At 56.1% G+C, this 25,758-nt stretch overlaps 1 protein-coding gene across 3 annotated transcripts; it reads left to right on the top strand.

Moving 5' to 3' along the window:
* The first annotated feature begins 3,440 nt into the window (after positions 1-3,440).
* On the top strand, positions 3,441-24,747 carry TRPM2 (transient receptor potential cation channel subfamily M member 2). Of its 3 annotated transcripts, XM_065844452.2 has the most exons (33): positions 3,441-3,671; positions 5,551-5,817; positions 6,159-6,244; positions 6,747-6,915; positions 7,401-7,581; positions 7,955-8,121; positions 8,552-8,732; positions 9,186-9,247; positions 9,449-9,649; positions 9,998-10,100; positions 10,335-10,456; positions 11,775-12,125; positions 12,566-12,703; positions 13,903-14,032; positions 14,325-14,470; positions 14,628-14,740; positions 14,830-15,043; positions 15,605-15,723; positions 16,031-16,163; positions 16,306-16,477; positions 16,942-17,125; positions 17,405-17,586; positions 17,737-17,869; positions 17,988-18,075; positions 18,849-18,936; positions 19,343-19,494; positions 20,018-20,094; positions 20,183-20,284; positions 21,370-21,456; positions 21,644-21,749; positions 22,288-22,389; positions 23,024-23,140; positions 23,364-24,747. In XM_065844452.2, exons 2-33 carry the CDS (start codon positions 5,623-5,625, stop codon positions 23,487-23,489), a joined length of 4,527 nt encoding a protein of 1,508 aa, XP_065700524.1. In that variant the 5' UTR covers positions 3,441-3,671; positions 5,551-5,622; the 3' UTR covers positions 23,490-24,747. The 3 variants fall into 3 exon arrangements, with proteins under 3 accessions (XP_065700524.1, XP_071668443.1, XP_071668444.1); XM_071812342.1 differs by lacking the exons at positions 3,441-3,671; positions 5,551-5,817; positions 6,159-6,244 and having other exon boundaries at positions 6,770-6,915; XM_071812343.1 differs by lacking the exons at positions 3,441-3,671; positions 5,551-5,817; positions 6,159-6,244; positions 12,566-12,703 and having other exon boundaries at positions 6,770-6,915.
* Positions 24,748-25,758: the final 1,011 nt, after the last annotated feature.

Raw genomic sequence — 25,758 nt, 5'->3', positions numbered from 1 at the left:
GACGGGGTGGCCGCCCGTCGCCACGGCCGCTTCCATCCCTACGCGGGACAGGGGCCGTGGCGGCAGCAGCAGCAGCAGCGGGGCCCCGGCGGTCCCCAGCGCCGGACACTCTCTGCTGACAGTGGGGAGCGCAGCCGCCCCGGTCCCCGCCAGCGCGTCCAGAGCCCGTCCGGGCAGAGGGACAGGGACGGGCACAGCCGGCTCCCCCACCTGCCAGAGCCCGGCGCAGACCCGTGGTGGCTGCGCAGGCTCCAGGAGGAAGAGCCGGGCTCAGGGGACCATGCGCAGCGTCTCCCCTGGCGGCGCCTCTGAGCGGGGCGGCCGGGCCCCCGGGCCCCTCTGCAATAAAAACACCGGGACACTGAGAGGAGCCGGGCCTGGTTTCTGCGGGATGGTTGCTCATCCCTGTGGGGATGTGCCCAGAAGGCATTGGGAGAGGGGTTGGGAGGGTCTCCTTGCTTCCCAGTGAGCAGACCCAAACCTTCACGTCAAGAGTTTTAAGGGCTGCATCTACCCCAGCAAGGGCAGCTGAGTGTGGGGTGAGGCTGCTCTGGGTGACCATGGCCTCTCAGGTTCTTCTGGGCCCCAGAGATGGGTGCAAAGATGTAAATCTCATGGAGATTTAAGTTGGAAAATACTGGCAAGCAAAAGTTGTCTCTTTGGTATTTCCCAAAGTTTCTCTCTGAGCAGCATCTTCTCAACAGAGGTCCCAGGCCACACTGGGCATCGAGGTGACCCTTTCTGTCCTTTCCCATCACCCCAGAGGGGCGGAGACAGGACGTTTGCAAATAGTTTCTGATATCTAGATGAAGATCGGACCCCCACAGGGCTTTTGGTACAATCCCCCTTAGAGCGCTGCTGCTGTGTCGCAGGAGCCATCGGCTCATCCTCCCTCAAGAACTCCTCTGTGGTGGGCATGAGCCCTCCCCAGGGCCGGCATTAAGAGGCTGAATCTGTAACGGATCCTCACCAGGCAATCAGTGTTTAAAAGCTTTAATCTGCTGTATTCCAGCCCCTCGATGGAATTTCTCACGTGTAAGTGAGCCACACTAATCCATCCTGCCCATATGTAATAGACACGGTTCCTCCACCACGCATACTCACTTTCTCCCAGCCCGTGCTGTCCTCTGTCCCCGCGGGGCTCTTCAGCAAAGGCCTTGGAAGGAGACATCCTTCAGCTTCCCAGGGTTTGCTTTTAGCCTGGCTGGGTTTCATTATAGCTGGGCGTTTGCGAGGAGCGGTGGAGCCACTCCAGTGCACTAGGTCCACGCAACTCCCACCGCGCCACGGTGGTTTTGGCAAGTGCAAAAATGGAATAAAAGCCATGGTCTCCAGAGAGCTTGCCAGCCGAGAGCGGATGAACGTTCACATTAACGTGTAATTAATGTGCAGTTCTGCCTTCAGTTCTTTTGGCAGTGCAGAGTTAATTACAACTGAACTATGAAGTGCTGCACATGGATTTTATTTACTGCCTTATTAGTGGCATCTGTTTTCCCAGCGACGTGTCTCGGCTGTTTGCTCTTGTTCAGGGAAAGCAGAAGAACTCGTTGCGGAGTTGGCCCATGCTAACTCACATTCTTTGGCTGGAAAGTGAGCCAGAGGCCGTCGTCCTGCTGCCACAGCCTCCTTTCTTCAACGCGTTGTCCCAGCACCTGAGCCCATTGCCACACCAAGGGGTCTGCAGGGACCTGAGAACCAGCACCATCTCTTCCCAGCTGTCTCCTGGCACTGCCCCATGAGCTTTTACAGTCTTCTCCAGCAAAAACCATCCGGGATGGCCAGAACTCCCATGCTGGAGGCCAAATCGCTTGCTGCTGCAGCATCCTTGGCTGCTGGCCTGGCCTGGCCTGCTGCTTAACACACGCATTTCCTGAGGAAGATGTTGATTTTTGTTAAGTGAATTTTGTGGGAAATGCAAGTTAAGTGGCTACAAATCCAGAGGAGATGCCACTTCATTTAGAGCAGACTTCATTGAGGAGTAGTTACTACTCCTACATTTATACAGTCCCAAAATTACATTCGGTACTTTGAAGGCAACTGTGAGGCTGATGTGACCCCCGGCAAAGATGAGTTTGACACCCCTGAATTAGGGCATGGTGCATAACGGGAGGAGGAAAGCATCTGAAACAGGGAGGTGGGACACAACAGCCAAAAGGCGTTTAGTGTGTGTGGTGTGACAGGGACATTCCCTCACCTGGGGCTTGTGAAATGGAAACTCACACCTGACCCACACTGGCCAAGGCAAGGGGCTGGGGTGCAAAGCATGGAGTCACCAGGGTGAATATGTACTCATGGGCATGAGGTGATCCAGACAAACTGGGGCATCCGAGGGTGGTTTTGTATGGGATTCTTACACCCTTCAAATGGTCAGGCACAACACGACCAGACTAATCACTAACACCCACGCTGCCAACTGCTAATCACAGCAAAACGTTGCAAAGAGGCTCTATTTTTGCAGTTCTTGCTGCTGGTCTATGGATCCCAGCGTCCCTGCAGTCAGTCTTGCTCGAGTTACTGCTCTGTGACAGCAGACGATGCCGGGAGGGTTTCAAAGACGTGTCAGGGGCACTGGGATGCTGCGTTGTCGTGGTGGTCCTGGGGTATCCTTTATCCTTCATGGGTTGCTCTGAGCCTCCACAAAGCCAAGTCCTCCTTTCCAGGGTTGCGCTCTCCTTTAGCTTGTTTTCCTCCAGCATGAACAGTATCAAAATCTCCAGTAAAATTCCACTGCTTCGTTATATCGCAGAATCACACAGAATCCCAGAATGTCAGGGCTTGGAAGGGACCTGGAAAGCTCATCCAGTGCAATCCCCCCATGGAGCAGGAACACCCAGCTGAGGTTCCACAGGAAGGTGTCCAGGCGGGTTTGAATGTCTGCAGAGAAGGAGACTCCACAACCTCCCTGGGCAGCCTGGGCCAGGCTCTGACACCCTCACCCCAAACAAGTTTCTTCTTGTATCTAAATGGAACCTCCTGTGTTCCAGTTTGCACCCATTGCCCCTTGTCCTGTCACTGGTTGTCACCCAGAAGAGCCTGGCTCCATCCTCCTGACACTGCCCCTTTCCATATTGATCCCCATGAATGAGTCCCCCCTCAGTCTCCTCTTCTCCAAACTAAAGAGATGCAACTCGCTCAGCCTTGGAATCTATAACTAATATAGAGCACATATATATATATATATAAATAAAGTTAATACACTTTCATACTATAAAGACTGATTGAAGCTGATACTTAGGGAAGGGATTTTTCATCACACTTGCCAAGCCTGTGCTGCACCCAGGCCTCCAAGAGAGCTGCTGTCCCTCCCCAGCATCACCCCTGTGCCGTCCCCTGCCCGTGACACCTGCCCGATGGGAGGCTGGGGCGGGGAGGCCGCGGGTGGCGGTCGCTGCGGCGGGCGGCGTGACTCAGCCGCTCCAGCAGACGCGGGCTCGCCTGGGCGCTGCAGCGGCTCGGCGGGGACGGCTTCCGCAGCCTGATTTGCTGGGCGGCTGCCAGCCCTGCCATCTCCTCCTCTCTGCAGGCAGCTCGCAGGCTGCTCTGCCCTATTCTCCATCATCCTCCACGTCTCCAGGGACAATATGACCTGCCGGAGGAGGAGAGGGACACGGGGCTGAATCTGACTCAGAGCGGAGGAGCTGGTGATGCGGGCAGAGGATGCTGTGGGGAAGGTATGGAGGGCCAGGGGGTGGGCACGGTTCACAGGCAGAACTCGGTGCTTTCAGTCAGGGCTCTGCACCCCTTTCCTGATGGGTGCTGTGACCACCAGAGCTGACCTGACCCCCGGGTGAGGGGCTCTGTGCTGCCAGGGGGTGCAGTCCACCCTCCCTGGTGCTCACCAAGCCAGGCATGCTGCGGGAGAGGGTCTGCCCTTGACCTCGGAGCCCTTAAGGACAGGGATCTGGGGTGTTTGCTCAGCATGATCGGTCACTCTCAGGGTGCCCGTGGAGCCCTTACTATTATACATGGACTTCTGAGCTGCTTGTGGCCGTGTCCCAACCCCCCAGCAGCCTGCCTGCCCTGGGGGGGAGCGGGGCAGGAACAAGAATTAAGGATACGTTTGACCTTATTTAGGCAGCTCTTTCTCAAGCAATTAGACCTGCCGTGGTGTGTTGTGCTGGTGCAGAAGGCCAGTCTGCCAGAACCTGGCTCCTAAGGGCGCTGGGGCTGCGGAGGGAGCCCGGGGGAGGCTGACAAACAGCTTTTCCTCGCTGCAGCTGAGCTGAGCCCGGGGGAAGGAGATGTGAAGGAAATAACAGCAGGAGCCACCGTTTTGTTCCCGCACTCCTTGTCCCCCTGAGGGCTCCTGTCTTGTGGGTATGCTGCAGAGTACGGCTTGCAGAAAGGCATCCAAAATGCTCCTTAAACATGGGCCTGCTGACCCCACTACTTTGCCAGCATCTTCCCCGAGTGCTGTGCTTCCACCATGACAGCTCCCCTGATGGGACACCATCCCGCTTTGGGCTTCAGAGACACCCAAGAGCTTTTCCACCCTTGCTACAGCAGTTGTCCGGTCTCAGAAGCTCAGAGATGGGGGCTGAGCATTTGGGAGGGCTCAGGAGTTTCGCAGCCCCCATTATGCAGCATCACCCCTGTGTGCACTGTGGTGTTTGCTCTGGTCTCTCAGGACCTTTGCAGGAGACACGAGACGCCTCTACAGAGAAGCAGCCCAACTCTGCAGCCGGTGTCTCAGCACGGGTTCTCCATGCAGGGCCACGCTTGGGCCACACAAGAGACCTGGATTCCTCTCTCCCTGCTGCCAGAAATATCCCGGCTGCCAGCAGCTGAGAGCGAGCGAGGAGGGCGGGTGGAGGGCAGGCAGGGAGCAGGCAGGGAACCGGCAGGGAGCAGGCAGGGAGCAGGCAGGGAGCCGGCAGGGAGCAGGCAGGGAGCCGGCAGGGAGCAGGCAGCACAGGCAACAATCCTTGCAGGCAGGGAGAGTGTGGGGGTGTCAGTTTTGGAGGCTGACAGGCTTGCCCAGGGCAGTGCGGTGCACACTGAGGCTGGTTCACCACCCATGTGGCCCCTGTGTTAGGACTGCGGTGAGGGTCCAGCGTGTTTCCCATGGACAGAGAGAGCTGGGGTGTTCAACTGCAGAAGAGCAGCTCTGGGGAGACCTTATTGGGGCCTTTCTCTACTTAAAAGGGGCCGATAAGAAAGATGGGGACAGACTTTTGAGCAGGGCCTGTTGAGATAAGACAAAGGGTGATGGTTTTAGATTAAACAAGGGAGATTCAGGCTGGACATGAGGAAGGAATTGTTGTCCCTGAGGGTGGTGAGAGCCTGGCCCAGGTTGCCCAGAGAGGTGGTGGATGAACCATCCCTGGAGACATCCCAGGCCAGGCTGGACGGGGCTCTGAGCACCCTGAGCTGGTGAAGATGTCCCTGTCATGGCAGGGGGGGCACTGGGGGAGCTTTCACAGTCCCTTCAACCCAAACTGTTCTGTGATTCTGTGAATCTATAATGTCTCTACAGCCAGGGAATGATGGGACAGGATGTCCCAGGGCTTTACGTCCATGAGTATCCTTCTTCTTTTCTGCTGCACTCAGGATGGAGATGTTCAGGACCTCACATCCTAGGAACAGAAGAGAAGAGGCCAAGCAGAGCAAGACACAGCAGCCATGGCCATGCGTGGCCGGAGCAGCAAGGTTCTCCCCTCTGAACTGAACAAGGTGTGCTCTGAGAAAGGAGACAACCCCGCCACTTACCCCAGGAAGATGAGCGACTTTGAGGTGGTCCCCAACCTCCAGCAGAGCAGCAGCAGTGTCTCCAAGAGCAGGCGAAAGGCACATTTCCCCGCCGGGAGCAATGAAAAGGCAAGTTCAGGAGATGCTAGAGGAAAGGGCAGCTGGCCACACACAAAGGAAGAGCATTGATGAGTTATCTGGTGCCTCATTAACAGGAGCATTAATAACAGATTACTTTAGTTTTAAGGACAGACAGAGAAACCCCAAACATCTGAGGTACGTCAAACATTCGTATCTCCTTTCCTTGAAGGACATTCAGCTTTGTCCTTGCAGATGGCAATGGAGCTTTCTCCCTTCACATCAAAAGAAGCACCCAGATACGTTCCAAGCACCGGGGTGTGTGGCCCCTGGCATAACTTCTGATCCTTTGCAGGAACCCTGACCCTTTGCTGCTTTTCTTGCTCCCTCAGGAAAATCTCATCTCGTGGATTCCTGAAAACATCCAGAAGAAAGAGTGCACCTACTTCGTTGAAAGCTCCCAGACATCAGATTCTGGGTAAGTCAGATGGTCGCCCACTCCCCTCCTCTACTGGGAAAGCAGAAGGGGTGTTTAGTGACAAAGCTACAGCACCAGAAAAATCCCACTTTTCTGTCAAGGGAGCTGGTGTCAAGGGGATTCACAAATTCCTTTTTGGCTGGTTCTTCACCCTGCTGTGTGTCACCACATGGCTGATATCCCGTGTCCCAGTGAGGAACCTTTCCGGTGCTTTTGCATGCAGACATTTCCATCCGTACTACATCCAGAGCAACCTTAATATTTCTGTCCTAAAACTCTATGGGCAGACATACCAACTTTTTGCTTAATTTCTCCCCAAACAATGCCTTTGTTTCTGCACAAGTTTGGAGCTGGAGGACGAGCTGGGTGGAAGACGTTGATGTCCATGGTGTTCTTAAGGAGAACACCAACGCCTCCTGCCTGGGCTGAGGCAGGTGGGCCAGCCAGACTTAGCCTTCTGGGTTTAGATAGTTTTTGCCGAAGTTGGTGCTGTGTGTTTCAGGAGGATCGTGTGCGAGTGTGGCTACCTCAGGGAACAGCACCTGGAAGATGCTGCCAAGCCTCCCATCTTCCTGGGGAAGGAATGGGACCCCAGCAGACACGTCCAGGAAATGCCAACAGATGCCTTTGGTGACATCCACTTCACAGGCCTGGGACAGAAGATGGGAAAGGTGACCCGTTTTTCCTGACTGTGGTGCATGGGGAGCCAGTGTTCGGGTCTTGCTGTGGCAGATGAAATGTGAGGATTTCCTTCCTGAATGAGAGGAGGTTAGGAAACCACGGAAATGCCTCAAAGGCAACACTGACCCAAGCAGAGAATGAGGGGGTGGGACAAGACCCCTCCCCTCTCCCAGCCCTATACCCAGTCCCTTTCTGAAACCATGAGACTGATCTTCGTACTGCGAGGCCCATGCTTCAAGGAGTGGCTGTTCCCTGTCCTTGTCCTTAGGTTCATTTTGGGAACTCTTGTTCCCAGAGAAGTGAATGGGAACAGGGTCACGCACAAAGACCTGGGGCAACAACAACAGGACTCCGCTGGGAAATGTCATGGGAAGACCCTGGTTCTTTGCTGGGACAACAGAAGTTGTGGTGGAGGTGCTCTGTTACCCTGGTTGTTGTTTTTACTCAAAACGTGTGTATGGTCCTTTCTTTGCAGTATGTGCGCGTCTCCTCGGATACCCCTCCACGGGTCATCTACCACCTCATGACACAGCACTGGGGCCTCGATGCACCCAACCTGCTCATCTCAGTCACCGGGGGAGCCAAAAACTTTGTCATGAAGCCAAGACTGAAGAACATCTTCCGGCAAGGGCTGGTCAAAGTGGCCCAGACCACTGGTAAGAGGTGCAGAGAGTCTCCCTGCGGTTGCAGTGTGAGAGGGGCTTGTCATCTTGACCATGGGCTACTGTAGAGATGCTGAGCTGGCCCAGGAGGCTCGTAGGACCCTGTCTGGACTAACACCACCAGGGATGGACTGTTCTTGCGCAATCGCTGCAAACAGGGTCATAGGGAGCTGGACCGAGAGATGTAACACTGAGCTGAAGAAGGCGTTTCCTGTGCTGCCAGGGCTTGATGTAGTGAGCAGGGAAGACATGTTTTGGGGGATGTAGCACCTCTGAGGACCAGGTGTTCCTGCAGCCATACGGGGGGATGCTGGGAGACTGCTGCGAGCAGATCCCCTCGCTTCCCAAGCCCCTCTCTGACCCCCAGGGGCCTGGATCATCACAGGGGGGTCCCACGCTGGCGTGATGAAACAGGTGGGAGAGGCGGTGCGTGACTTCATCCTGAGCTGCAGCCACAAGGAGGGCGACATTGTCACCATTGGCATAGCCACCTGGGGGACCGTGTACAACCGGGAGAGCCTCATCTGCCCCATGGTGAGCCAGGCAGGGTTGGAGATGTGTTTGCTTTGCTTGTGCTGCCAGGGAAGTCTGGCCAGGGACCGTGGTGGAAGTGGGTGCTTCAAGATGTGCCTGTGGCTGGCAGCTCTGGTAAAACCCTGCCACACCAGGAGGAGTGATGGTTCCAGGCTGATGTTTGCTGAGAAGCCCCTCCACCCTACCTAGTGTCTTGTGTAGGCGCTGCACTTCTCCTGGGAGGACCCTTTGTGGGTGTGAGGAGCAGAGACAGAGGAGCACGGGGCAAGGCTGACTTGAGCAGTGCAGGGGGGACAAGGACAGCTGTTTGGCCAGACTGTCCCCACGTGCTGGCCTGTTCCTGTCCCAAATGCTGGTTGCTTTGGGCATCTGGTGCTCTTCTGCAGTGCTGCCAGGTTTTCCCCAGAGTCTCTCCTCCTGTTCCTTGCAGGGTGGCTTTCCAGCTGAGTACGTGCTGGATGAGGAGAACCAGGGCAGCCTGTCATGCCTGGATAGCAACCACTCCCACTTCATCCTGGTGGATGATGGGACCCACGGGAGGTATGGGGTGGAAATCCCCCTGAGGACCAGACTGGAGAAGTTCATTTCAGAGCAGACCAAGGTGAAAGGAGGTAATGGTGACACAGCCAGGCCGGGGGCAGGGGAGGACACAAGGTGGGATGGGCCACCCATTGGTAAGAGATGCCCATCCTGGCCTCTGATGACACCAATCAAAGAGCCTTTCTCTGCCAGCTGCTTGACTTATGGGGTAACCAAAGGGGTCCCCAAACCTTGTGATGCTGAGCTGATCAGTGAATGGGGTTTCTCCCAAAGGGCCAGGCCTCCATGGGGGCTTCCAGGTGGTATCTTCTCACTGTGCAAATGTCCTTCTATTCTAACACATGCACACACATGCCCCAGCAGCAGGACTACCAGGAGGTCGTCTCCCCTCTCTCCTGGAGCCTGGCATGTCAGGGGCAGTGCTCCCACCTTGCCGTTGACACCCCATCGCTCAGAGGGACCACATTCAGCTGCATGGGGCTGCTGCCCGCAGGGAGGTCATCTTGGGCTCTGTTTCCCCGCAGGCGTCGCCATCAAGATCCCCATCGTGTGCGTGGTGCTGGAAGGTGGTCCTGGGACACTTGACGTAAGGAACTGCTTCTACAGAGCTGAGGGGGTGGTGGGAGGGGACAGTTCCTTGCCCAGGGTGCTGGTCTCCATTGTCGGTGCAAGTGTGGTGCCACACTGACCAAAATGCAGCTGCGGAGCAGAGGTGTGGGTCTCAGGCTCAGAGAGGGTCTGTTGGCCTCTGGGCAGGATTAAGACCAGCCTCCCTGCTCTGTTGCAGACCATCTACAATGCCATCACTAATGGGACCCCCTGTGTGATCGTGGAAGGGTCTGGGCGTGTGGCCGATGTCATCTCAGAGGTGGCCAACCTACCTGTGCCCAAGATCACCATTGCCTTGATCCGGAAGAAGCTGAGTGTGCTCTTCCACGATACCTATGAGCTCTTCACTGAGGGCAAGCTGGTGGAGTGGACCAAGAAGGTGAGGCTCTTGCAGGCAGACAACTCCTCTTGTTGAGCTGGTGGAGATCAGAGGCATCATGTTGCAAGGCTCCCGGCATGAAGCCCAAGGCTCATCTTCCATCAGCCATCCATCTCACCACTGCCATGCTCAGCATTGTCCTGCTGGGCACCCCAAGGGCTCGAGCTCTTCCCCTCTCCTGCCTGTTCCCATTTGGGACCAGCCGCAGCCAGGGTGGGACACACAGCACAGGGGGTCTGCAGGGATCCCGAGGGGCACAGGGAATTGCCCCACACAGGACAGGGGGCTGCGGGAAGCAGCTGGGAGGAGATACTGCTGTTGATTGCTTGCCCACGGCTCTCCTTGTAGATCCAAGACATAGTGCGGAGCCGGCAGCTCCTGACCATTTTCAGAGAGGGCAAATATGGCCAGCAGGACGTGGATGTGGCCATCCTCCAGGCCCTGTTGAAAGGTGAGGGGTGGGAAGCTTCTTGGGAGGATGGGGCAAGATGAATGGGATCGTGCTCACAAGTCACCTCCTGCAGCTGCTTGACTTATGGGGCCACCAAAGGGATCCCCAAACCTTCTGATGCTGATCAGGGAGAGAGGTTTCTCCAAAAGGGCCAGACCTCCAAGGGGGCTTCCAGGTCGTACCTTCTCACCATGTAAATGATCCTCTGTTCTAACACAAGCACTTTGCACGCAGCATCCCGAAACCAGGACCACTTTGGCCATGAGAACTGGGACCATCAGCTGAAGTTAGCCGTGGCCTGGAACAGGGTGGACATTGCTCGGAGTGAGATCTTCACAGACGACCACGAGTGGAAGGTAAGGGAGTACCTGTGTTGCTTGTCTGGTGAGGCTCACAGCTTGTCAGGTCCCACATGAAGACTGTGGGTATTGAGGGCGCTCTTCACCTCAGCTGTGTCTAGGGAGAGTTTTTGAGAGCATCTCTCTTGGACCCTAAACTCCCATCACATTGCTAGATGCTCTGAATCTGCCTTGTCTTTCAAAAGCGCACTCAAACACCTGAAGTAGAGGTAAGCACACCCTGCAATTTATTGCTTGTAAACATCTTCTTTAGCTTATAATTGTTTAAAATGGCGATTCATTGATATTTTGTTCAAAACTGCTGTCTTTAAAAGACAATCCACCAACCTAGAGCCAAAAATACCTCTTGACAGCTCTGCCCTGTGGTTGCTGCTCATGACACGTTGTCAAATGGCAACTTGTCTCTAAACACATCTCACCCAGCCTGGTGTTTTGCCACAGGGTGGGACAGGGAGCAGCAGAAGCCAGCTGTGCTGTCCCATGCCTGATTCAGATGTTGAGGAGTGGAAGCTGAGCAGGGTTCTCTGGGGCTGTGGCGCTTGGAAAGGATTTTCCTATTTTGTTTGGCAGTTTGGATCCCCCCAGTTCACATACCTTTCATGGGAACGGGAAGGGCTGGTGGGAACCTGAAGAGGAAATATCTGATGGTATGAAAATGAGCAAGATCTATCCCTTTGTTGGGAAGGAAGGACGAGGCAGGCTTTCAGATTATTCAAGGGCTGTTTCAAGGTGCTGCAACCCTGGACCAGTGTGGCTGGTATGACAAGCTGAGCCTGAAACAAAGCTGTGGCAGCAGGTCAGCAGGTACCTTCCTGCCAGGAGAGATGCAGCCACTTACCCACAGGCTTTGTTTTCACTTCTGAGCACATGCAAAGGTTGCCTTGGAAAGGAAAACCCCGCAAAGGCTGAACTGGGTGCCCACGCGGAGCAGCCAGTCTCCCTATGGCTGAGATCCAGCTGACAGCACCACGATCCTTCAGCCAAAGAGTTGTGCACAGAATACAAGCCTGTGAGGTCCCGTCTATTTGTATGGTGCATTCCCACGACCTGGAGAAAGAGGGTCTACCTTTTACTCTATCGCATACCCAGCAGCCAAGGGTGCAGAGAGCTCCACTGCCCGAGGAGAGGACATACTAATGCAGAAGTGTGTCCCTGGGGCTTGTTCCAAAAGTCCCAGTACCTCCCAGCTGCTCTCTCACACCCAGAAACTCCTTGTGTGCTCAGGGATAAAAACTTCCCCCAGTTTGAGTGAGGAACATGGTGGGATGCTGCTCTGGGGCCATGGAGCCCCTCACCTCTGCCTCTGTCTTGCCAGCCCACAGATCTCCACCCAGTGATGGCAGCTGCCCTGATCTCCAACAAACCAGAGTTTGTGAAGCTGTTCCTGGAGCAGGGAGTGCGTCTCAAGGAGTTTGTCACCTGGGACACCCTGGTTTACCTCTACGACAACATGGCACCATCCTGCCTGTTCCACAGCAAGCTGCAGAAGGTGCTGCTGGAGGAGAAAGAGTGCACAGCTGGCTCCAAAATGCCAAGAATCCAACTGCACCACGTCTCCCAGGTGCTGCGGGAGCTCCTGGGCTGCTCCACGCAGCCTCTCTACCCCAAGCCTAAGCACACGGAGCGGCCCCGACTCTCCATCCCCGTCCCGCACATCAAGCTGAATGTACGCATTCAGGTTACGTGGTGGCAGGGTTGCATGAGGGAGGGTGACACTGGCTCAGGAAACCAATGTGGAGAATGCAGCTGGGTCACTGTCCTCTTAGCTGCTTAGGAATCTCACTTAAAGTCCCTTAAAGCCCTGCCCAAGTCATCTGCACCGCTTTTGAGGTGCAACTCCCACCCTCCTGCACCCACAGCATCCCGTGGTGGTCAGGACCCCATGGGTGGGTGTGCTGGGCCGGACAGGCACGTCCCCACATAATCCTGGCCCTAGAAAAAGTGGTATTTCCAGGATGAATCCGGTCTTGGCCACCTTGCTATCTTCAGCAAAGGTTCCCCCGTGGTTAGTGGAGGTAGCCAGGGTTCGGGGCGGCTTTGTGCCGGGGGCTGTCTTCCCCCAGCCTCATGGCACGGGAGCAGGTGTGACCACCACACACCTTGCAGGTGCAGAGCTCAAGTCTCCGGTCCCTCTACAAACGCTCTGCTGGCCGAGCCACCTTCACCATGGACCCAGTGCGCGACCTGCTGATCTGGGCTGTGGTCCAGAACCGCAAGGAGCTGGCAGAGATCATCTGGGCCCAGGTATCACAGCCCAGAGCTGTTGGTCACAGAATCATAGAATCATTTTGGTTGGAAAAGACCTTTAAGATCACTGAGTCCAACTGTTCCCCCAGCCCTGGCACTGCCCCATGTCCCTGGAAACCTCATCTCCGTTTGTCCAAGCCTCCAGGGATGGTGACTCCACCACTGCCCTGGGCAGCCTGTTCCAATGCCCGACAGCCCTTTGGCAAAGAAATTGTTCCTAATAATGAATATAATATATAATATTATAATCCTATATTATAATAACAACATATAATATTGTATATTATATAATTTATATATTATAATTATATATTTATAATAATTAATATAGTAATTGTATTACTATAGAGATATTATTAAATATTTTTTTCTTATTTATTATTTAACTTCCCCTCTTTAAAGACCATATTAACTGGTCTTACTATTCCTATAAAGGTCCCAGCTGAGAGGCTCAGATAGAACCAAACCTCCCATCCCCAGGAGAAAAGAACACACCTGCTGATGTTTGTTTCAGCACACGAGCTGGCCCACGGCAGTGCCTGAGCCTGATCCCCCAAACGGGAGCCAGCTAGTGAGCCTGTAGACCCTTGATGTTCATCCTCAGGCACACACCATGGTGCCAGATCTCTCTCCTCCCAGCCAAAATGTGTGCTGTGAGCAGAGGTGATGTGCTGGGACAGAAGTGTCACAGCTAGGGTGGAGAAGGTTTCCACTATAGAATCATGAATAGAATAGAATAGAATAGAATAGAATAGAATAGAATAGAATAGAATAGAATAGAATAGAATAGAATAGAATAGAATAGAATAGAATAGAATCATCATGGTTTGGGTTGGAAGGGACCTTCAAAGCTCATCTAGTCCAACCCCCTGCCATGAGCAGGGACATCTTCACCCAGATCACGTTGTTAGTTGAAGATGTCCCTGCTCACGGCACGGAAGTTGGACTAACATGACCTTGGAAGGTCCACAACCAGCATCCCCAGGGCAAGGAGCAGCGTGGCAGGCAGTGTGGTGAATGTGGAATCACAGCATCCTGTCACCCAAGGCTTCCTCCTAGGAGAGCAGGAGTGTCCTGAGACTCCCCGTGGCAGTGGGTTATCTGCTGCTCCTGCACTTGGAGGGCTCAAGAGGGCGACCAGGACCAGCAGGATGGGGCACAGAGCCCCACAATCTCTCTGGCTTTTTCTGCTCCAGAGCCAGGACTGCATGGCATCTGCGCTGGCCTGCAGCAAAATCCTGAAGGAGCTCGCCAAGGAGGAGGAGGACACCGACACCACCGATGACATGCTGGCCCTGGCCGAGCAGTACGAGCACAAGGCCATTGGTGAGCGGGAGGTGACCAGCAGCCCAAAACTGCTCTCTCGCCCTGCAGATCTGGCTTGCTTTGCCCAGGTGGGGTCTGGGCGCGGTGCATGGTTCCAAATGGGGGTCCCCTCGTCACGGCTGGGGTCGTGGTGCTGTGAGGGCTGTGCCTGGGTGGTGGTGGGAGCACAGAAGGTGCCACCACGTGGTGTAATGTCCAGATCCTGCTGCAAAGGGCGATGCTGGAGGCACCTTGCTGAGCACCAAGCTGTCCCCAGAGTTCAGCCTTGTCCCCCTGGTCCCTGGCTGGCCAGGCGTGTTCACAGACTGCTACCGCAAGGATGAAGAGAGAGCCCAGAAGCTCCTCACCCGTGTCTCTGAGGCCTGGGGGAAGACAACCTGTCTACAGTTGGCATTGGAGGCCAAGAACATGAATTTTGTGTCCCATGGGGGTGTCCAGGTGGGTCCCCAGCAGTGGTGCTCGGAGGGGAAGTGCCCAAGTGTCCCCTGTCCCAGATCCAGGGTTCCCCGTTGGCAACGGTGGTGCTCTGCCCTGCAGCCCCACTCCAATGGGGGGAGCTCCCATAGCCAGTGCTCCTCTTCCTCCCTCCTCACAGGCCTTTCTAACCAAAGTCTGGTGGGGGAAGATGTGTGTAGACAACGGGCTTTGGCGGGTGATCGCCTGCATGCTGTTCTTCCCACTGCTCTACACCAGCTTCATCACCTTCAGGTAGTTCATGCAGCCGGGATGTGCTGGGAGAGGCTGCTGTGGCATCTCCCCGGGCAGCTGAGCGCTGCTTCCACCCCTGCTCCCCACAGGGAGAAGAGGCTGCAGCCCATGGGCTGCCTGACGCGCCTCCGAGCCTTCTTCACAGCACCTGTCGTCATCTTCCTCATGAACATCCTCTCTTACTTCACCTTCCTCCTGCTCTTTGCCTACGTCCTGATGGTTGACTTCCAGCCCTTGCCGTCCTGGCGGGAGTATCTCATCTACTTCTGGCTCTTCTCCCTGGTGTGCGAGGAGACCCGGCAGGTACGGGGCAGCGGAGCAGAGGCGAGAGGAGGGACAGAAACCCTGCCGAGGGCTCCTGGAAGGTCCTGTGTAGCTTGTGTTCCCATGCTGCTTCTCATGTCACCTCCATTCAAAGAGGTCCCAGCACAAGGGTCTGCCAGATCCCCCCATCTCTGAGGCTGGAGAATCTCCTCGGCTGTGTCTGGCCTGGCCCCAGCTGCTTGCAGAAGGTCGTGCTCTTTTGAGCTGAAAACATCAGGACCTGGAGGGACCAAATCCTTCCCTGGGCATTTATCCCCAGAAACCTTTCCATGCTTTGCTTTACATTTGATTTTTTTCAGCTTTTGCTTCAACATCTCAGTGCCTTTCTTCATCAGACCAGAGAACCCCAAGTCTCAGGTATCTCTCCCATACTCTGTCCATGCCCCTCTGTCCATACCCTGTAGGCTCAGGATAACTTTAGGTAAGCAAGAGGGTCCTGTGATGACCAGCAGGTCTGTGTGGTCCTTCCCCTCTACATGAGCACATGAGCATCTTACAAGGCTTTCACTGAAATCACAACCTCTCCTCTCTTCCCAACAGCTGTTGTATGATCCAGATGGGCTTGGGGTTGTGAAAATGGCTTCCCTGTACTTCAAGGACTTCTGGAATAAGCTGGATATCTGCGCCATCCTGGCCTTCCTCACAGGGCTGACTTGCAGGTGAGCTGCGGAGCTGCTTGCCTGGCAATGGCCTAAGGATACGAAACCAGTGTGAGAATTGAGCACATTTTGCCATTGCAGTTTCTTCTTCCCAAGGCCATTGATGATTTCTGTGGTCATGTGATTCGACCAATTTGAATTGACCAATTTGTCTCAGTTTTGAGCTGCTTTTAGGAGAGATGTTTTTCATGCCACAGCTCTCACCTAGAGGGAAGCTCACTGATATTGCAGAAATAGTGCTGCAAGATCAGAAAAAACCTCACACTGGTGGCACTGAGACGTTTCCTTTCCTCTCTTCTGTGCCTAGGCTCATCCCATCAACGTTTTATCCCGGGCGTATCATACTGTCACTGGCTTTTATAATTTTCTGCCTGCGTCTGATGCACATTTTCACAGTCAGTAGAACGCTGGGGCCCAAGATCATCATTGTGAAGCGCATGGTGAGAGCTCCCCTCCATCCTGCCAGGGTGACCAGCCAGAGCAGATGGACGCCTGCACGGGGTGGCTGTGCCACCTGTGTTACCCTGTCCTGGAGCGGGGTTTGCTCCAGGACACAATTTTGCTTCCTCTCTGTCTTTGCAGATGAAGGATGTCTTCTTCTTCCTCTTCCTGCTGGCAGTGTGGGTGGTGTCCTTTGGGGTTGCAAAGCAGGCCATCCTGATCCACAACGAGGAACGTGTGGAGTGGCTTTTCCGTGGTGTGGTCTACCACTCCTACCTGACCATCTTCGGGCAGATTCCTTCCTACATTGACGGTAAGGGACAGTGGCGTGTGACAGCGCCTGGCACAAGCAGGATGGCTGCGCAAGGCTGAGGGTGCCCAGTTCACGCCACAGCCTGCCGAACTCCACCGTGTTGGCCCATGGAAGACGTGTGCAGGGCCAGTGTCAGGCCAGGAGGGAGTGATGACAGCGTGCGGGGATGTAGCCCTGCTCCAGCACGTCGGGAGCGTTGTCACCAATGCAAACCCAGGGACTGCACCGACCCGAGCAGCCAAGAGGGCACACTAGCCAAAGCACGGGAGCGTGGGTCAGTCCAGCCCCGGACCACAGCTGCAAAGCTGGTGGCAGAGAGCAGAGCACCTGGGATGATGCAGATGGAGGTCAAACCCCTGCCCGGTGCTCAGGTCCCTGGGTGCTGGCTGTTTTCAGAGAGCACAGCGTGCTTCCCGAGGCACCGCGGTTTGGCTGCAGTGGAGTCAGGCTGTGTTCTCTTGCAGGGGTCAACTTCAACATCGACCAGTGCAGCCCCAACGGCACCGACCCCTACAAGCCCAAGTGCCCAGAGACAAATGAGGACAACAAGAAACCCATCTTCCCAGAGTGGCTAACAGTCATCTTACTGTGCCTGTACCTCCTCTTCACCAACATACTCCTTCTCAACCTCCTCATCGCCATGTTCAAGTGAGTTTGACTTGGCCCCATGGCCCAAACGGCGAATTGAGCTGGCTTTGCCTGTGGCCTTGGCCATGTCCAGGGCACTGCACACAGAGAAAGCGTAAGGAGGGTTCTGAGTTACACATTGAGCCAAGCACAGGGACAATTTTGGGGGTTATAGATACGGTGGAAGTAGTGGGTGCAGGCTAAGGCTGATCAGGGAACCGGATAGGAGCCAGGGCACCATACAGACACAACGTGCCACCTCATCCCCACGGCACGGCTGACACCTGGGCTGTGCCCCAGCTACACCTTCCAGCAGGTCCAGGAGCACACAGACCAGATCTGGAAGTTCCAGCGGCATGACCTGATCGAGGAGTACCACGGCCGCCCTCCCGCACCTCCGCCCTTCATCCTCCTCAACCACCTGCAGATCCTGGTCCGCCGAGGTTTGCTCCGCAGGCCGGCCACGCGCCACAAACAGCTCAGTGAGGACCAGCATCTCCCCTTCTGCCCTCTACCCCCTCCCCAGGGCAGGGTATTGTGCACCAAGGCACGACACTTGGTGTCTGGGTTTGGGTACCGGTGTTTGGGACACCCAGGGATCTGACAGCACTGCCGTCCCCTTCCTCTGGCAGAAGAGAAGCTGGAGAAGAATGAAGAGGCTGCCCTCCTCTCTTGGGAGATGTACCTGAAGGAGAACTACCTGCAGCACCAGCAGTGCCAGGAGAAGCAGAACACAGAGCAGAAGATCCGAGATATTGCACAGAGGTACCGGCACTCCTAAGACAGGGACATCCTTCTGTCCTCCAGTGTTCTGGGCAGGGAAGAGTTGGGATTAGTGCAGGGGTGGCTGCTGAGGGGGTTCCTCTCTGCACTGGCCCTCCAGGGTTGACGTACTGGCAGAGCTGCTGGACTTGGACCGGGTGAAGAGGACAGGGCTGGTGGAGCAGAGACTGGTCTCTCTAGAAGAGCAGGTGAGGAAAAAGCTGAGCAACAACCTAAGAAACACTGACTTTTCCAGGGGCTGAGTCAACTGAACCAGAAGACAAGAGAAAGCCGCTCTGGATCAATCCCCCTCCAAACAGTTTGAGTTTTGTCACCAAAACAACAGCATCAAAGAGTAGAAGGTTTATGGGGAATGTTCTGTTTAATTCCAAAGTGAACAGGATTAAAGTGGGAAGTTGTGGGATGAGCCCCTGCCTCCACAGGTCAATCAAGCAGTTAGATCTGACCAGCTTTTCTCCTGGGCCTGTGAGGACCCTCCAGACGTTACAGAGATGGGGCACTCTCCACCCCATCCCCATGAAGCTGTTCCACAGCCTGCACCAGCAGCGGGGTCCCCAGGGAGCTGGCCCTGGCCCTAGCAGCTCCTCCCTGGTACAGCTGCAGCACAGCTGCTCTTCCTACTTCCACTTCCACCTGCTTTAAAAACATGCTTCCCTGGAAGTGGTTTTCCAAGCTGAGCATCAGAACATGGCAAGGACAGCTTGCCGGGAGCAAGGGAGCCGGGTTAGGGTTAGGGTTAGGGTTAGGGTTAGGGCTAGGGTTAGGGCTAGGGTTAGGGTTAGGGTTAGGGTTAGGGTTAGGGTTAGGGTTAGGGTTAGGGCTAGGGTTAGGGTTAGGGTTAGGGCTAGGGTTAGGGTTAGGGCTAGGGTTAGGGTTAGGGTTAGGGTTAGGGTCAGGGTTAGGGTTAGGGTTAGGGTTAGGGAGTGAGGTCTGGAGGTCTGACCCTCTCCTATCTCCACAGGTGCACCAGAGTGCCCAGGCCCTGAGGTGGATAACGCAGGCGCTGCAGGACAATGGCTTTGGCTCCGGCAAGGACGTGCCACCCATGGGTAAGTGGAGCCCATCTCCACCCCAGCAGTGCTGAGGAAATGTAGATCCCTGCACTGGTACCCATGGAGCTGCAGACCAGGGCTGAGCAGCCCCTTGTACCCCTCTACTGAGCAGTGTGGCAGAGGCTCCTTTGGCTCGGGGAGGTTTGGGGGCTCTCCGAGTCCATCCAGCCCCTCCTGCATCCATCCCCACCCTGCTGGAGCCCATGGCTGAGACTTTCTACTGCAGCAACCCCTGGGGAGCTCCTCCAGGGTCTGCTGGAAGGAATGATGGGGGCCAGGCCCGCAAAGGACATTGGTGTCTCCATGGAGATACACTGTCCGCCCCCTCAGCAGAGCCACGGTCCGCAGCAGCAAACTCAGCACCCTGCTTTGCAGGACCTTGCTCTCTGTGTCTGCCCCACAGGCTCCAGCAAAACCTCGGAGATGAAGGAGGTTCAGCTGGAAGGGAAAGCCGAGGAGAGCCAGCCCCCGCACCACGTGCTTGCTCGAAACCTCCTGTACCCAGGGTCTCACACCCTCCGCTTCCCTGTGCCGGATGAGAAGGTGCCCTGGGAGGTAGGAGCTGTGACCCCAGGCAGTGGGGCTGGGAGTGAGGCCGTGGGGCAGATCCTGATAGTGGGAAGAGTAACAGACCCATCATTGCACCCATGTCACACTTGGGAGCTGCTGTTTTTCCCAGCCCTGGGACAACAGGCTTCCTGGAGCAGCTGCTCCAAGACCCTCCCAGGGACAAAGAGAGGTGACCAGGCACCATTCCTGCTGGGATCTGCAGTGCTGGGGATACCAGGGGATGCTCAGCTGGGAGACAGAGGGGACAAATATGTGTCTCTGCTTTTCCTGAACCAGGGCTGTTTCAGGGTCAGGGATGGGATCTGGCACTGGCTTCCACAGGGACACGAGTGAGAGGCACAAACCCTCCAGCTGAGACCCTGAGCTCAGCCCTTGAGCAGGGCCCGGAGCTGCCATGAACTGGGCAGAGGAAAGGACTGGGGCAGAAAGTGTCCCTGGGGGTCCCAGCCCCTGCCTGACACCAGAGCAGGGATGCAAGGGGGAAGTGACATGGCCACATGCCCTGCAGGTGGACTTTCCACTCTACGACCCTCCGGTCTACTCGGCTGAGCACAAGGACATGGCTGTGCAAGACCCCTTCAGCCCGTGAGTGTCCCCCTGTGGTTCCCCGCTCCTCTGCCCCTTCCCCAGGTGGCACAGCCAGCCCTCCCTGTTGGGTTGCCTCCCTTCCCAGCTCTTTGGAGTCTCTTCTGAAGATCAACTACAACACCATGGACGGGCTGATCGACCGGCAAAGCTTCCATGGCCTCTACACCGTACAGGATGGGCTGCCGCTGTGAGTGCAGCCACCATGGCAGCAAACGGGCTGGGTGGGAGATGGGCAGCCCGCCTGTAGGCAAAGCATGAGGAAGATGGAGAATGTGGGAGGGCTTGGGGCATCTGTCACCTTCCTGCTTCCCTATGGCTAATGGTGGGGCAGAATCACAGAATCCCAGAATGTCAGGGACTGGGAGGCACCTGGAAAGCTCATCCAGTGCAATCCTCCCATGGAGCAGGAACACCCAGCTGAGGTTCCACAGGAAGGTGTCCAGGCGGGTTTGAATGTCTGCAGAGAAGGAGACTCCACAGCCTCCCTGGGCAGCCTGGGCCAGGCTCTGACACCCTCACCGGGAACAAGTTTCTTCTCATCTCTAAGTGGAACCTCCTGTGTTCCAGTTTGCACCCATTGCCCCTTGTCCTGTCACTGGTTGTCACCCAGAAGAGCCTGGCTTCATCCTCCTGACACTGCCCCTTTCCATATTGATCCCCAGGAATGAGTCCCCCCTCAGTCTCCTCTTCTCCAGCTCCAGAGCCCCAGCTCCCTCAGCCTTTCCTCCCACGGGAGATGCTCCACTCCCTTCAGCATCTTGGTGGCTGCGCTGGGCTCTCTCCAGCAGTTCCCTGTCCTTCTGGAGCTGAGAGGCCACAACTGGACACAATATTCCAGGTGTGGTCTCCCTAGGGCAGAGCAGAGGGGCAGGAGAACCTCTCTGACCTACTGACCACCCCCTTCTAACCCACCCCAGGTACCATTGGCCTTCCTGGCCACAAGGGCCCCTTGCTGTCCCCAGGATCCCCAGTGTCAGCCACTCCTCCCAGCTTGGTGTCATCAGCAAACTCGCTGACAGTCACTCTATTCTCTCGTCCAAGTAATTGATGAATATATTGAATAGTACTGGTTCCAGTACTGACCCTTGAGGCACTGCACTAGATACAGGCCTCCAACTGGACTCTGCCCTGTTGACCCACCAGAAAAAAAAGAAACAGCACCCCAGAAGAGGTGCAGCGCAGAGGTGGGAATTTTGGGGAAGCGGTATAGCGTGACAGGGTGCGCAGGGCAATGCTGGTACCATCCCAGCCTACTCGCTCTCTCCCCACCAGGAACCCCATGGGCAGGACGGGGCTGCGAGGCCGTGGGAGGCTGCACTGCTTTGGGCCCAACCATGCCCTGCACCCCATTGTGACTCGGTGAGCACCGGGGGACAGAGAGGTGTCCTTGCTCCAGAGCGGGGCTGGGGAGGTGGAATGGAAAAGGGGGCACGAAGCCACCTCAGAGACACTGGGACCTGGCAAAACCCACTACTGCCCATCCGACCACAGCTGGGCAGATGGGGAACCAAGTCCTGCTGCAGCGTAACAGGGGCCTCTCTCACAGCTGGAGGAGGAATTCAGATGGGTCCATTATAAGGAAGAGCCTGAAGAAGATGCTGGAAGTCCTGGTAGCCCAGTACCCGCTGTCAGACGTCTGGGCTCTGCCTGGGGTAAGAGCTGGTGGGAACCAGCTGGTGCAGAAGGGTCTGGGCAGACGGGGCCGGCGCAGGCTGGCGGCTGGGTGCCCTGCGGAAAGGGGCAAACACAGACCGGTGTCACAGCAACGAGTGGGGGCTGTGCTGCCAAGAGTGCTGGGAAACAGTGGTGAGGTCACACACCCCCACTCACCCGGCCCCCTGCTTCTCCCTCCTCCTCCTCCTCGTCTTTCTCCTCTTCCTCATCTTCCTCATTCACATCTTCACTTCTTGCACGTATTTTGTGAAACAAGCCATTGGCACAGCCTTCTGCGACAGAGAGGTCCAGACGTTGAATCAGGCAAACTCAGACAAGTGTGGACACAGCTGAGGACTTCTGGCAGGAGAGGGAGGGAGGGAGGGAGGGATGGAGGAGGCACTACTGCTGCTTACTTCCCCTACCAGAGTTTCGCCATCCTTCTGCAGTGGTGGCAACTGTGTGATGGCCAAGCTGGTGGCATGAGGGAGGCCGGGCTGATGGCAGGCCCCGCAGCTGACATCTCCTTTGGCACAGGGGTCACTGGAGCCGGGCGAGACGCTGCCACTGAAGCTCAAGTGGATCCTGCGCCGGGAGTTCTGGCCCCAGTTCCAGAACTTGCTGAAACAAGGCACCGAGGTGGGGACATGGAGGTGTTCCGGTGGTACAGGGGCACACAGGTGTCACAGTAGCATGGGGACACGCAGGTGTCACTGTGGTACGGGGACACCCAGGTGTCATGGCAATACAGGCGCATGGGGGCATCACCACAGTACAGGGACATAGAATCACAGAATGGTTTGGGTTTGAAGAGACCTTCAGAGCTCCCCCAGTGCCCCCCCTGCCATGAGCAGGGACATCTTCACCAGCTCACGTTGCTCAGAGCCCCGTCCAGCCTGGCCTGGGATGTCTGCAGGGATGGTTCATGCACCACCTCTCTGGCCAGCCTGGGCCAGTGTTTTACCACCACGCGGGCACATGGGTGCCCCCAGGGTACAGGGACAGGGTGCATCACCCCTTGGCCACTGGTCCCACTGGGGAGGAATGGTGAGAGGAGGTGGAGACGCCCTGTAATGCCTCGTGGCACTCGGGATTCTGAGCTGCACACCCCAGTGTCCGCACCTACTGCCGTTGCTCTCCACCGCTCCTGCTGTGGTGGAAGCAGGGCACTGGTCTCCAGAGGAGCTGTGAGGTGATGTCCCACCACCTCTGGGTCCTCTGGGTGCCCTCAGAGAGGTGGAGAGGGCTCTGTTCATGCAACACTCCTTCACAGATACACAAGGGGTATCTCGACGACCCCCGCAACACGGATAACGCCTGGGTGGAGACAGTCGCCGTCAGCGTGCACTTCGACAACCAGAACGATGTGGAGATGAAGCGGCTGAATTCGGTATGGGTCCCTCGCCCCCACAGCTCCCTGAGTCACACATGGGGCTGGGGAGCTGTAGTCCAGACCCAGATCTCACCCTCGTCACGAGTGGTCTTCTCCAGCCGCATGCAGTGGAGTGGCACTGCCCCGGGGGCAGGACGCTGGGGACTGGAGGTGCTGTTGACTATGGCTGGCATGGCCCTCCGCCAGCAGCGTGTCTGTGACGTTCCTGGTCCCCTTCCAGTTCCTCCAAGGCTGCGATCCGGAGCTGTGCATCCGCTGGCAGGTGCTGGACAAGAGGATCCCCCTGCACGCCAACCACAAGGAGCTCCTGCACAAGGTCTCAGCCCTCCTTGGCGCCTACTACTGAGTCCTCAAGCACAGGCCAGGGCTCCTGCTGCCCCAGACCAGGTTCTGGTTGGGACTTGGAGCTCTATTTGTGAGACCATGGGCAGCTACAGGATATTAGGTCCTTTGGTTGCCTCTGTGAATGTACGTTGCAGGTGTCTGGGAGTAAAACCATCCCCTCCCCAGCAGCCGGGGCAGGGGCTGCCTGGGTAGTGCCTACACAGCATCCTGGTCACCTGAGCCACCAAGCTCAGCCCCAGCTTGTCTCTCGGTGCTTCCACACCAACCAGAGCACCAGCCTGGGGCTGGGGCCAAGCAGAGCCTCAAGGCTGTTCCCACAAGGTGTTCCTTCTCTCAACTCCCACCTGCTCTTTGCTTGGCTGTGGGACTTGCCAGCCCCAGCTCCTCCACCCGGGACATCCCCTGGGCACCTCTGCCCCACAGCTCGGTGCCCTGGCAGCTCCCCTGCCCCAGCTCCCAGGGGGCTGCCCTGGAGAAGGCCTGGGCTCTCATGCACCTAAAGCTCCGGCCTGCCCTGTGAGTTGCTCCTGTGGCAGCTGTCCCCATATCTCTGGTGGACTCAGACCCAACAACATGGTCTTGAGCTGTGAGCCAGCACTTCTGAAGCTGCGAGCAGCTCTCGGCTTCTACACCTATGGTTTCATAGCTCCGTACAGGTCCAGCCCCCATGTCCCATACTGTTACATGATCCTGCATGTATATGCTGAGCACCATCATGTAGCTGAGGCACCAGCTAAAAGTCACCTGCCTGTCCCCATCCCCTTGAGCACAAGGGGCAGCTTACTGGGACCCAGGTGATCCATGCTCTGTGGCCCCTTGGGCAGGTGGGGAAGGGAGAGAGGGAATTAGTGTGTCCATCTCAGACATCTCCGCTCTCAAGGGGTCCTGCACTCACCCTTGCTGTCGCCTGCCGTGGGGAGAACAAGACACAGCGGAGACATTTCTCGATAGCTCAGAACAGCCCCACAGTGGCCTGTTGTGCCTGGGACTGCTCAGGGAGGGATTAGAGTCCCCCCCACGGCTGGTGTTCCTGCACTGGTGACCACCACAGCACAGCTGCAGTTTCACCAGTGATGCACTGGGGCTTGGCGGGGGGTGTCAAACTGGCAATTTAGTTCACCCAACTCAATAAACCATGTATTAAATAACTAAAGGCTGGCGATCTGTTATGGCTGTTTAACCAGGGGCCATTTCTGGAGACCATGCTTGGAGCACACCTCCAGGATGGGCCCAGTTAGAGCATTCCCACCCCCAGTCTTGGTGCACAAACTCATTTTGCTTGCAGACTCACCCCCCAGTGCTGGCTGCAGAGATGACTTGACACATTTGCAGTCAATACGTTAAAGAAATGTTCTTCACTCTGGGTTTCCCATAGCATAGTCTCAGATGTCTATGCTTAAAAATATGACTTAATCAAAAGACAAAATAAACGGAGAGGTACAGCAAAGAAATGGTCTGGACTGCGTGCCTCTCAAGGGGAGGGACCCCAAAACGGAAGAGGTTTGGGTTTTTAAACCCTCACAGTCTCTGCACCCACTCTTAACACGTCCTTCACATGCTGCCCACATGCTTTTTGGTCCAGTGGTAATTCTGAGTCTGGGGGCTTCTTTGTTTCTTATTGGATTCTCTTTCTCCATCCTCCAGAGAGCTTTTTTACTGTTCTTATCTAGACAGTTTGCAGCCTCTGCTGACAGCGTTTCCTCTCTGTCTCCTGGTACTGCTCTTCAAGGTCCCCCCATCCCCAAGCAACCAGGTCAAGATGGGTTTGCAAGATGTGGCCTGGGATTTCAGTGAGCCTGGCCACTCACACTAAGCTTGGTCGCTTGTGCTAGAATAGGTTATTCCAACGAAAGAATACACCTGAAAGAATATATAATGCAATTAAAACGTTAGTTGGATTAAACTTATTCTGCAACAAATGCGAGGGGCTGCTGGGAAGCAAGCTGTGTGCCAAGGCGGTGACACGGTCCCTTCAAGGCTGGACGGGGCTTTGAGCAACCTGGTCTGGTTGAAGATGTGGCTGCTCATGGCAGGGTGGTGGAACTAGATGAACTTTGAGGTCTCCTCCAACCCAGACCATTCTGTGACTCTGTGATACTTTCGCCCATCGCTCGATGTCTGTTCGTGGTGACCCATCACCGAGAGCCAGCAGGGGAGAGGGGGTCAGGGAAGAGACGATCGTTCCCTCCAGCAGCTGATAACGCTTCGAGACCCGCAGCCGCGACCCTGCCAGCGGCAGAACCGCTGAAACCCCATCAGCACCGGTCAGT

The sequence above is a fragment of the Patagioenas fasciata genome, chromosome 9 (genome assembly GCF_037038585.1).
Source record: "Patagioenas fasciata isolate bPatFas1 chromosome 9, bPatFas1.hap1, whole genome shotgun sequence".
Classification (NCBI taxonomy): Eukaryota; Metazoa; Chordata; class Aves; order Columbiformes; family Columbidae; genus Patagioenas; species Patagioenas fasciata.
Note: the sequence above shows the minus strand (reverse complement) of the source record. Positions and strands in the feature narration are given on the sequence as shown.